Consider the following 11,799-nt stretch of genomic DNA (forward strand, 5'->3'; position numbering starts at 1 on the left):
GGGAGGGGGGGAGTGAGGGCGGGAGCGCCATGTTGGTGTCGGGCAGAGCGCGGCGTGGGGAGAGACTTAAAGGAGCCGCGGGAATTCAGCGCTGAGCAGGGGAAGGGGGAGCTGAGAGCCCTTCCCTGCTGACTTTGCAGCCCAGGACTGACTGTTTTTGTCAACACACAAAACACCAAAGACGCACCCCTTTATTAAGGTTTATGACCCAACCATAACCAAGCCTTCTGCAATGGTTTCATTTAGTTGGATGCCACCCAGTGCTGCTCCCCGTGTTCATCCCTCACGTACCCCCCGAGCACACCCCTCAGCGCTGAGGCTCCGCAGCCGCTGTCCCTCAGGGAGAGCAGCCGGGCCTGCCAAGCCTGGTGTCTCTCCTGTGAAAAAATAATCACAGCCATGCCCTGACCTCACGTTGTTTCAGTTTAGACCCTTGATGCTGAGCCCTGAGAGGAGCAGCTGCTCGTCTGGGCCTGGTGTTTGTCACCTCCAGGCTAGCAGACAAAAAGGAGGCTGCGTCTTTCCCTGCTGGGGCCTTTCCTCTTCTTAGGTGACAAAAAACTCTTTACTTAGCTCCTAAATCTGCCTCACGCTGTCCCCTGTGCAGGAGGAGGGATGGTACAGAGCCCAGGCCCACCCTCATCCTCCTCTCACACACCCAGATCAAAACTCTGGTGCCACACCAAGATCAAAACTCGTTGACACACACCCAGATCAAAACTCTGACACACACCCGGCTCCCAAATCATCAAGCAATAACCAAGATCACAGACATCAACATATTTAGAGACCAGGGACATATGGTCCAGATCAGCACAGAAAACCAGGTGAACCTCTCACCTCAAATAAAAACTAGTGGATAAAACTACTATCAACATTAAGGCTAGTTAACACTAAGAGAATTAAAATAATTTAAATTGCAGCTTTTACCACCTTTTTTCCTTAAGAACTAACCTATGCAATATTTCTGAAGTGAAATATTTTTTTAAAGCCCGTCCATTTCTTTAACAACAGCTCATGGAAGGATGGTCACGGAAAAATACAGCATTTGTTTCCTCGAAGCAGGAATAGTAACACTGGAGTGTTACAAGGATATGTCCAACAGTAATTTTGTGGTACCTGAAAAAAAAAAAAGCAGCCTGATTCACTAATGGTTATTTTCGTTTGGCTGACTCACCGGGCAGCATTTATTTATTTATTTATTTAATTCATAAAGGGTGGTTCAAAGGCATTCATTATAATTTCATTAGTGTACAAGAGGCAGCTCTGAGTAGTTAACTGCAGCCAATTGTATATACCAGTGATGGCTGCTATAGAAAAATAAACGTCTGTGCTTTTCTAGGAACATTATAGGTCTCAGCAGTCTCCTGTTGAAGGTGAACCAGAGGAGCTGTGATGCCACCTGCCAGGGGACAGTGTTGTAAATGCTCATTAGCCCAGTGCAATAGCTAGAAAAAAAAAAACCAAACATAATTAAGAAAAATTGTTCCTGCCTAGATGCACTTGTTAAATTGAAGGACCTGAAAAAAAAGAAGTCATAATTTTCCTAGAGTTTTACGTACATTCTGATGGAAGCAAATACAGGTTTTCCTTCCATCTGTTTATTTCAGTGTGTGAGTTAAACAGAAGTTTAGAAAACAAAGAGTTTGCATCTGCCTGCACAAACATTCCCTCCCGCTTAGTCATGGCAGGGATGCTGTGAGCCCAGTGGTGGGACTTTGAGTGAGGATTCAGGAACCTTTGGCACAGCAGAGTCAGCCACTTCCTTTCCCTGTTGCTCACTTTTTCCCCCTGTGAAAGGGAGACACTGATTCCTCGCTCGGGCCTGATTCATCCGTGCAGGTATTCACAAAAGGAAGAGGGAAGCTGAGAGCAGTTTGGTCCCTACACCTCAGAGCAGCAACTGTCACCTCTCCCAGGAGTGGTGGAGAGTTCAGCTCCCACCTCCAGGCACTGAAATCCCCCTCTGGGGCTGCCACACGATTCCCTGCCCAGCCCAGGGCTCAGGGAACGCTGCAGGATCCCTCTTCAGGTTGTACCATGGTCATTATCTCAGGAAGAACCCATCCCTGATGCCTTCACTTGCCGTGCCTGTGAGACATCCTCTTCCCTAACAACACCAAGCCCCACAGGGTGGAATTCCTGCCGGTGCTTTGCTGACTTAATTCATTTTTCAACACGAGCGAGGGCTCTGCTCCAAGGGGAATTCCCTCTCATTCCCACAGAACCGATCCTGCTGGAATTCCGCCGGTATCAGCCTCCACCTGCACAATGTGCTGGGATATTTCCCCAGGCGGTGAAACCCTCTGGCTCCCAGCAGGAAGGGACCTGCTTCCCAAAACCCTCTTCTTCCCGGCGACTCAAGAGATTTTCCCCACCCGGGTGCTGTAGCTCAACTCCCGCCTTCCTGCAGCCCCTCCGGCTCCTCCCAGGAAGTCCCAGATGAAGCGCTTGGAAGACAGGGAGGCACCGGCATGTGTGCCCGGCCGCTTGTGCCAGGCGTTGGCAGCACAAAGCAGCGTGTCCCGGCTTGATGTAAGTCAGTTTTACCCCCTCATGCCCCCCGGGTCGCTGCTGCCCCCGCCCCGCGCTGCCACATTCCGGGCAAACCCTTGTCCCCAAAGCCATTTCTGAGCAGCCAGGCGGGCCGGCAGCTCGGAGGGGACGGAGCAGAGGGCAGGAGGGAGGGACTGTGACCTTTCTGCTGTCACCTCCGGACCCCGCACTCCGCTTCCAGCCGTGCCCCTCGCCCGGGGCTGCCCCGGCCCCGTCCTGGGAGCACAGACCAAAATGTCCAACCAGGTGAGAGGCTCCAGGAGGCTTTCCCAGGGTTTTTTGACTCTGGGGTGGCTGACCCTGCTCCAAAGTAGTGTCCCGGGCTGCAGAGGTGAGGCAGAGCCCCCTGCTCTAGCCCTCTGCCCTGTCCCCAGTGCTGCCTCTGGCTCTTTCCAGAAGCCCTGTGGACACCTCTGACCCCTGTTCTGTAGATTTCTCTCATCCCCTGGAGCCCTTTTTACTGCTACACTTTAATTTTGTCACCTGCAGGGCTAATCCCCTCACTCCAGCACTCATTTGCTTTGTGTCCCCCCACATCTCAGCTCCCGTCCCCAACACTCAGCCATCCTGCACACAGGGACAAGGTGTCAACTCTCACTCCTCAGCAATATTATGCTGTGCATTCCCATTTTTTTCCATAAATTGTGCCGGTTTATCCCAGCTAGGCAAAGAGATGTAAAACCTCACCAGTCTCAGCTGGCAGCTGCTTTGCACTTGTGCTAGAAATGACATAAAATACAAATGGTGGGAACTCACATCCTGCATGTAAGGGTGGGAAGCACATCTAGCAGTACTGAGAACCTCCCTGAGGGCTGGCCAGCTCCAAACCTGTTTAGATTTATTTTTTGGCACATGAGTAAATTAATCCCTGGTTAGGCAAAATAAAATCATCCTCCAGACTCACCACTTTTATCTCAAGTACCTAACAAAACATTAACTTATTTTAGCTTAAATATGGTATGTTTAAGCTGTGGAATAGTTGAGGGGACAAGAGGTGAAGGAACAGACTGCATCAGACACAGGAATTAATTTTTGGGGGGCTTGAAAGGAAGGTGAACACCAAAATAACTCTGGAGATAGAAGCTGACACCTTGTTAATCAGGCTAAACAGCCTGGAGCTGCAGCAGCTGAGAGGCCAGAGGTTCTCAAAACCAGCAGCACTCTTGGTTTTATTTTCTGTTTTGTAACCTTAAGAGCATGATGGAAGAGGAAGGGGTGGTTTGGTGTGGAGTAGTTTGCCCAGCACCCATCCCTAAGGCCCCTTGATTCACTTGCCAGCCCCAAGAGGTGTCCCAGGCACAGCCCCATGAGTGAGGAAGGTGGAGGTGCTGCAGGAGAGGAAGGACAGAGGCAAGCAATACCTGGGCTTGATGAAGTTGAGTGGGAAAGTGATGTTGAGTCCTGAATTCCCAGAGGATGCCTTCTCACTGGTATCCATACAGTGCAGAGGAATGCTGGGGGAGCCTGGAATTGGGCAGAGAAGAGCCCTTGTGCTCCTGACTCTGTGTGTGCCACGGACAGCAATTACAATCCCAGCACTGTTTGACATTGCAGTGACAATGCACAAAGTGGTTTGTTCCCTATTTTCCTCTCTGTAGCAGAATAACCACAGCTTTGGGTGGGTACTCCAGGTACATGGAATGTTTGCTTTGTCCCTGCAGCCATGGAGTGATTGTCTCACTCCTCTGTTTGTGTCCCAGGGTACTTGCAGGTCCGTGCCCGGCAGGGAGCCAGCAGGAGCTGTGGCATGCTCAGGAGAGCAGGACCCTCTCTGCGTCACTTCTTGCTGGAGAAGAAGAGCAGCACTGGATATAGCTCCTACCCCAGTGAGGTACTGAATGCCCAGCATGACCATTTCTGGCTGGCAGCCTGGGTCCTGGCTTGGGCTGCAGCAGTGTGGGACCTGGGTAGATCCACTGCCCAGGAGTTGGCCTTGTCAGCCAGGACGGAAAGAGCATGTCAGGAAAAGCCACACTGGTGCAATCTCCTCTGGACCCACCTTCAGGATCTAGAGCAACTCCCTGCACCAAGGGCTCCAGCAGAACAAAGCAGTGTGGAATAATAATAATAATAATAAATTATTCTAGGAAAAGGGGATATTTTGTTGTCCTTAGTGAACAAGGAGGTCCTTCTGATGGAGCACATGGAAGGCAAAAGCCTGCAGTCTGGGGTCAGTGGCCTGGCTGTTGCAGCTTGGCTGAGCTCATCTGACCCCAGGATTTATTCCAATTGAAAATGAGGTTTAAGACACTGCCAGCTCCCCAGTGAGTGCACACACACTTTTGCTCATCTGTTTTCTCGATTCTTGTTGAAACTTGTAAATGAAACATCCTCCTCTGCCAGTTTCCATCTGTTTGATCTTTCATTAAAAGTGTGTGAAGGTTTTTCCAGAAACTATTGCAACAGCATTCTTGCTCTGAGGTCAGTCAGCAACCACCCATGAAGCAATGCTGAAGGGCACACCTTCTGTTGGGAAAAACATACCTGGGGAGGCCATGTCACCTTCACCTGTGGCCCTATTGCCATAAGTAAAAGCTTCAAACTCACTTTCTGTTTCTCTCTTTGCAGGCAAAAATGTCAAGGCCAGTGCAAGCTCGGAGGCTGGAGGGAATAGATAAGAATATCTGGTGAGTTAAGAGAATACCTGGTTTACCTTGGTGGTAGATGGGTTTTAGGCAGCCTAACACAAGACAGAAACCACTCCAGCCACACAGCAGAGAGCAGCAGCCTCCCTCAGCTGCTCTGCATTTCTTCACGAAGCTCATGAAGGCAAGTTTCTCCTGGGACACTTTACCCTGTAATTCTGTACAGGATAACCTGTACATGTTACAGAACTAACCCTTTAGTTCTGTACCTGCTGCCCACACTTTATGCTGTCTCAGGTGTCCCACACCACCCTGTGGGAGGGCAGGTGGGAGCACCTTGCAGTGCATGGCACTGCATCTGACCCGTCCACCTGAATGGTCCCAGCAGCACCCAGATCTGAGCCAAGTGGTTGCAGCACACTGGCTGGAGCCTGGCAGCTGCTTCAAGCCCACCTGAGGGCACTGCAAGCAGGGAGGCAGGAGAAGGGATGCTGCAAATGCCATTCCCAGCCTGCCAGGTACAGTGTGGCATTGGGAAACTGCTTGCTTGGAAAAGATCTTTAGATGTTCTTTATCCAAAGACCTGCTGTGCCTGGTGTCAAGCTACAAACTGCTGATGAGCCAGCAAGTGCTGGCTTGGGTGAGACAAGTGCTGAGTTCAGCCTTCCTTTCCCTCTGCAGAGGCCTTCAAAGTGTCTAGTTGCTAAATTGTGTAGAACTTTGAGCTTGAAAACCTCCCAGACCTCTCCTGACCAGCCTGGACTGATCTGGTGTGTGGCGTCAGCTGTTACCACACCCCCAGGCAGCACGAGGGCTGTTTCCTTCAATAACAAATTAACCACTCCCAGTGCAATCATGGCTCCTCGTTTTAATTTAAATGGGTTTGAAATGACCCATGCTTGGTCCTGTCTGCCTGTGAGCAGCAGGATGGCTCCACAGGAGGGACACCAACCTCCTTCACTTCCCAAGGGATGCTGGCAAACAGAGACGGTGCCAGCACACTGCCCAGACATCTGTAAATGTTTCTTTCTCTCCTTTTCTTCTCTCCAGGGTGGACTTTGTAAAACTGGCTGCCACCTACTCCAAAGTGAACCTGGGCCAGGGCTTCCCTGACTTCCCCCCACCAGACTTTCTGAAGGAGGCACTCGTGAGAGCCCTCAGCGGGGAGAAATACATGCTGCACCAGTACACCCGTGCCTTCGTGCGTGGACAGACCCCCTTCCTCAGCAACACCCCCTCATTCCCCAGTAGCCTTGCCTGCTTCAGGGCTCAACAGGTGGCAATAAACAGGGCAAACCATGAGGCAGAACCTGCATCCAGCCTCAGCCCCAGCCCCCTGTGCCCAGGGCTGTAACACCCTGCTGTACCAGCAACCCTGCAAGCTTGGATGCCCAGGTTTTAGGAGACTTTTGCAACCGAATTCTCATTCCTCCTTTCACCCCACAGGGTCACCCACCTCTGGTGAAGATCCTAGCCCAGTTTTTTGGGAAGCTGCTTGGACGAGACCTGGATCCTATGACCAATGTGATGGTGACTGTCGGGGCGTACCAGGCCCTTTTCTGCTGCTTCCAGGCTTTCATTGAGGAAGGCAATGAGGTAACCCCAGACTTGGGCTTGTTGCACAGGCAACCTTCCCCCAGTAGAGCCCTTCCTGGCTGTGGGTCTTCCAAGGGCAGGTTTTCATAGTCCTTTTGCAAAGCAGAAAATGTTGTATCCCCATTCCATAATATTTGATGTTCCAAAGGAAAAAAACCTCTGCTGTAAGGCACTGTCTTCTTTCTACATAAGGCAGAATAAGGATTAAAATTTGCTGTCCCTCCCATTGCTCTCTGCACCCATCAGGGAAGGCCTGAGCAGGGCCAGGAGTGTGCTGACATGTCTCTTTCTTCCAGGTGATAATCATTGAGCCCTTTTTTGACTGCTATGAGCCAATGGTGAAAATGGCTGGTGGGACACCCGTGTTTGTCCCACTGAGACCGGTGAGTGGGTCAGAGCAAAGCCCTTGAGGAAGGAATAGTCATAGCCAAGAGGTGAGGGGTAAGCAAAGCCAAGATTCCCCACTGTTCTCTCTAGAAACCTTCAAAAGATGGAAAATTGATGTCTAGTGCAGACTGGCAGCTAGACCCAGCTGAACTGGCTTCTAAATTCAGCAAACGGACAAAAGCCATCGTCCTGAACTCACCCAACAACCCTCTAGGCAAGGTAACACCTCTGGCCTTGCTGTGTCTGGCCCTGAAGTGGTTGGGGTGCTATAGCTCACCCAGCTTTGCAGGTTGGCAGTGACCCAACCATCCTTACACACGAGGGAGATGGGTCATGTAGCAATGTCACATGCTGCGCCCACTCTTGGGGTGTTTTTAAACCTGGTCTTCTGTGCCAGCAGTGGCTTTGTCCTGTGACACCACCACATCCTGCTCCCCCTGGCTGGCAGATGGTGCAGGCAGGGCCTCAGGATTGCTCCTGCTGCATCTCTGCTGCAGGTGTTCAGCCGAGGGGAGCTGGAGCTCATTGCAGGCCTGTGTGTGAAGCACGACGTGCTGTGCATCAGCGACGAGGTGTACGAGTGGTTGGTCTACGATGGGAAGGAGCACGTCCGCATTGGTACGGAGAGGGACTTGGCTGAGCCTGGGCCTCTCCTCTGGGTACAGCATCTTCAGGGGAGGAGCTGGTGATTTAGCTGGGGCCCCCTGGGAATCACCTGGGCTGCCTGCATGCACAGCTCTGCCAGACATGTATCCCCACTGGAGGTATTTTGCTGCGCTTCAGTCTCAGCTTCCAAATCCGGACTTAAACTGGAGCCTCGACTTCCAAAGCCAGTCAGAGGAAATGGAGTTGAGTTCACAACAGGACGTCCAGAGCAAAGACCCCTTTTTTTTTTCCCCCATACTTTGTAAAACCACAGTTTTCTGGGTGTCTCTAGCTTTGGGACATCCATTTCAACATGAGTTCAGAGGCCTGTTCTTCCTGTTGCAGCAACTTGCAATCACCTGGTTGCAGGCTGAAGGTGCTTGGCACCTCTAGGAACCCTGGGGCCGGGTACATGCGTATGAAAACACTTAATTACAAGGAGATGCTCTTGAGAAACCTGGCTGCCTGCTTGAGATGTGCTTTGAAGCTCACCCAGGTGAAAGATGTGCTGTGAACACAAGAGGCACCACAGGTTACAGTGGGCAAAGAGCAGCCCAGAAGTGAGCACGCTGAGTTGTGACACTGTGTCTCTTTCCTCTTGTTGCCAGCCAGCTTGCAAGGGATGTGGGACCGCACAGTGACCATCGGGAGTGCTGGCAAAACCTTCAGTATCACTGGATGGAAGGTGAATTCTCCTGGGTGACACGTTGTTGTCACCCCATCCCTCTGTTCCAGAACATGGGCAAGCTGCTGCCACACACTCACCTTTGGGGCAGGTCTGAAAGTACCAAAGCTGCTTTATGATAGACCTGTCTAGAAAATAGAAATCATGCCAGCACAGGCAAATGAAGGGGAGCCCAAGCAGCTATCCAGAGACTTACCCCCTTCCTCCTCCTCTCCTGGCTGCAGGTGGGTTGGACTGTGGGACCCAACCGGCTGCTGCAGCACCTCCGTACCGTGCACCAAAATTCTGTGTACCACTGTGCCACCATTGCCCAGGTAAGGCAGCTCCCTGCAATTCCCAAACCCCAAAGCAGGGGTGAGAGAGGGTCCTTCTGCCCACAGGTGACCTGCAAGGCACAGACAAGGTGATGTGTGGTGCCCTGGAGAGGCTCCCCTCCCCTTTCCCTGCAGTCACCCCATGCCTGAGAGGAAGGGGAGAGTCCAGCCTGCCTGGGGTATATTCCTTATTTTGCATTGGCAAATCCAGGGGGCCATTTGCAAGGGCTGGAGGCAGAGAGCTTAGCTTGGTGCAGTGAGAATTCACCCTCTGCTCCCCAATCACCTGTGAGTTGCACCAGAGGAAAGACTCCAGTTCTCAAGCAAGCCTTGACCTCCTTCCCCCTGGGTTCCTCTTTCCTCGCAGGAGGCTGTGGGTCAGGGTTTCCAGAGGGAGCTTGAGCTCTATGGGAAACCAGAAAGTTACTTCATCCAACTACCCAAGGAGCTGCAGCAGAAGAGAGACTGGCTGGTCCAAAGCCTGGATGCTGTGGGGATGAAACCCATCATCCCTGAAGGCACCTACTTCTTGGTGGCAGACATCTCCGATTTCAGTGAGTCCCATGGCTGTGGTTTCACTCCGGCAGGGCTGAGTCTGGGGGGGACAATTGGGGCAGCACCACTAGCAGGGACAGGAACCTGCACCACCAAAGCAAGGACAGAGAACAGCATGTTCCCTATGTAAGCTCCCAAAGGCCGTGGGTTTGGAGCTTGGCTGGGACCCCCCACAGCAGCCCCACCCTTCATACTTCTGTGCTTCTCCTGCAGAGTCTGACGTCCCTGATGTCCCCAACTCTGATGAGCCCTACGACTCCAGATTTGCAAAGTGGATGGTTAAGAATAAGGTAAATGCATCCAGCCCTTTCTGCCACAGTTGCCCTGGGTGGGTTTGTGCTTTCCCTGCTGGCTGTGCTCACAGGAGCCAGCACCACAGCATCCCTGCCAGGCCCAGCAGCTCATCGAGCAGGTGCCTGGGTGTCTCTCAGCAGCTGGTCTCAACCCCAACAGCCTGAGCTCAAGCAGAGTGAGAAGGCAGGGCACCAAGGGCATCTGCAAGTCCATTGAGAGGGTTGAGAGCAATAAATGGATGGCTTCATGTCAGCCCAGAAAGAGTAACCTCTGCTCCATGTGTTTCCCCTTCCCAGGGACTTGCTGCTATCCCAGTCTCTGCTTTCTACTGTGAGGCCCACAAAAACAACTACAGCCATTTCATCCGGTTCTGCTTTGCAAAGGTGAGAGCAGGAAGGCAGGGGAGGTTGGGAGTAATAATCAGGGCTGTGTAATGAGATAAATGCCAAGGAGAAATGCAGAGAGCCTTGGGCATTAGAGCCTGAGCATGGCAACACAGATGGTCCCACCCCCTCCTGCAGACACCCAAGCCAGGGACAGGAGTGTGTCAGTGCCATCCTAAGCTTTGCCCCATCAGCATCCCACATCTCCTGGGTGCCCATGGAACTGCCCAGTGTCTATGCCTGCCCCAGAGCTGCTGTTTCTCTCTCACACTGACCACGGGGAGTTCCTGATATTTCAGGAGGAGGGATTTTTATGCAAATGGAGACTGCAAGGAGGAGAAAGGGGATCTGGCTGGAAGCCACTGACTGACCCTGCCATGTGTGTTTAGGAGGAAGCCACACTGAGGGCAGCAAATGACATACTGCAGAAGTGGAAACAGGAGAAAACCAGTCCCTGAACACACTGGAGTGAAAACCAGACTCTCCTTGGTCCTCGCCTGCCACAGCTGCTCTTCCTCCTCTTCCTTTGCTTTGCTACAGACTTTGCCACCTCCTTATTTTTGTGCTTTCAACTACATTTTCTGTCAGACAAATGGATAAGAGATTTGCCAGCCTGGGAGTCTGGGGGACACTTCCTGTCACTGTGAAATGATTGCACTGTTCCTCACAAAAGGGAGCCTTGTCATGTGCTCCCAATATTCAGCATTTCTTCTTAGTATGTTTAAAGACTTTGCTAATCAGTTCTGAGATGCATCCAGCAAGACACAAGGTAAGGATGGTTTCTGGGGGCCTTTTCCACCACCAAATTCCAAACAGGTGTCTCAAGACCTACCTTTAAGGCTATTCTGGGGGGGGGGGGTTACTGTGGCTTGTCTTGCTCCACATCCCCACTCACACACCCCAGGGCACAGGACATTTCCACTAGCATCCCACAGGACTGTGTCCATCAGTGTGTTGATTCCTATGACCCTGAAAATTAGAAAGGCAGTGAAATGCTATTTCCCATCATTAACAATTTTCCTTGTGCATCTCTGAGTGGCCACATAATCAGTAACTGCCTCTCCCAAGGAAACAGGCTTTCATCAACGGCCTGACTATTGCCAAACCTTCCCTGTGCACCCCCCAAACCACCCCTGCCACTTTGTCAGGGCCTGACAAGCAGACACAGGGGCCAGGGGGGGCACAGTGGCCCTCGGGGTGCTCCTGGTGACCCCACAGCCTCCCACCCGGGGGGGTGACACCAGCAGCGTCTTGAAAGCTTAATTCTTGCATCATTCTCCATTTCAACCTGGATAAGAATGTGAACCAGCAGCATCAGCCCCACGGGAATTCTGTGCAACCAGACTGTGCAACGCGTGCGGCAGTTAAATTGTTAAAGATTAACGACTGGCTGCAGTTAATCGATGTCTCTGCGTCCTGTCCCACCCGTGCCCGTGGGAGGGAGGGAAACACCCACCTGAGCCCGTGGGAGCTGCGTCCTGTCCCTGCCGCCCGCACAGCCCGGCTGGGCAGGGCGCTGCGGGAGGCCCTGGGGCCCCGCGCACGTGCGGAGCGCTGAAAACGGGTAAAAAAACCCGTGAATTGGGTGATTAACGCACAGAGGAGTCGCAGCCCCGCGCGTGCGGGCTCGTGGCCGGGGCACGGCACGCAGGGTGTAACCCCCCCCGTCCCCTGGGATGTCTGTAAGGACACCCGGACGCGGAGGGCCGGGTTGGGGCCGCGTTACCCCCCGCGTCACCCCCGCGTGGCTTCACGCCCCGCGTGGCTTCACGCCCCGCGCTGGCCCTTTAAACGCTGCC

General features: G+C 52.6%; 2 protein-coding genes across 2 annotated transcripts in view; both read left to right on the forward strand.

Moving 5' to 3' along the window:
• The first annotated feature begins 4,273 nt into the window (after positions 1–4,273).
• On the forward strand, positions 4,274–10,458 carry CCBL1 (cysteine conjugate-beta lyase, cytoplasmic). Its single transcript, XM_009998914.1, has 13 exons — positions 4,274–4,387; positions 5,125–5,183; positions 6,192–6,342; positions 6,588–6,737; positions 7,034–7,120; positions 7,215–7,343; positions 7,622–7,742; positions 8,378–8,454; positions 8,679–8,768; positions 9,136–9,322; positions 9,537–9,613; positions 9,914–10,000; positions 10,390–10,458. Exons 1-13 carry the CDS (start codon positions 4,304–4,306, stop codon positions 10,456–10,458), a joined length of 1,368 nt encoding a protein of 455 aa, XP_009997216.1. The 5' UTR covers positions 4,274–4,303.
• Positions 10,459–10,748: 290 nt separating this feature from the next.
• LOC104389941 (chromosome unknown open reading frame, human C9orf114) overlaps positions 10,749–11,799 on the forward strand; it is a 6,477-nt gene continuing 5,426 nt past the window's right edge. Inside the window, 1 exon segment of the mRNA XM_009998999.1 lies at positions 10,749–10,769. Coding sequence (XP_009997301.1) covers positions 10,749–10,769 — 21 coding nt within the window.

Source organism: Chaetura pelagica, unplaced genomic scaffold (assembly GCF_000747805.2).
Source record: "Chaetura pelagica isolate M959 unplaced genomic scaffold, ChaPel_1.0 scaffold405, whole genome shotgun sequence".
Taxonomy (NCBI): Eukaryota; Metazoa; Chordata; class Aves; order Apodiformes; family Apodidae; genus Chaetura; species Chaetura pelagica.

Coding starts and splice junctions, on each gene's coding strand:
- CCBL1 (XM_009998914.1), top strand. CDS start 4,304: ATGCTCAGGAGAGCAGGACCCTCTCTGCGTCACTTCTTGCTGGAGAAG. Junction 6,343..6,587: donor ACCAGTACACCCGTGCCTTC/GTGCGTGGACAG, acceptor TTCACCCCACAG/GGTCACCCACCTCTGGTGAA. Junction 7,344..7,621: donor CCAACAACCCTCTAGGCAAG/GTAACACCTCTG, acceptor TCTCTGCTGCAG/GTGTTCAGCCGAGGGGAGCT.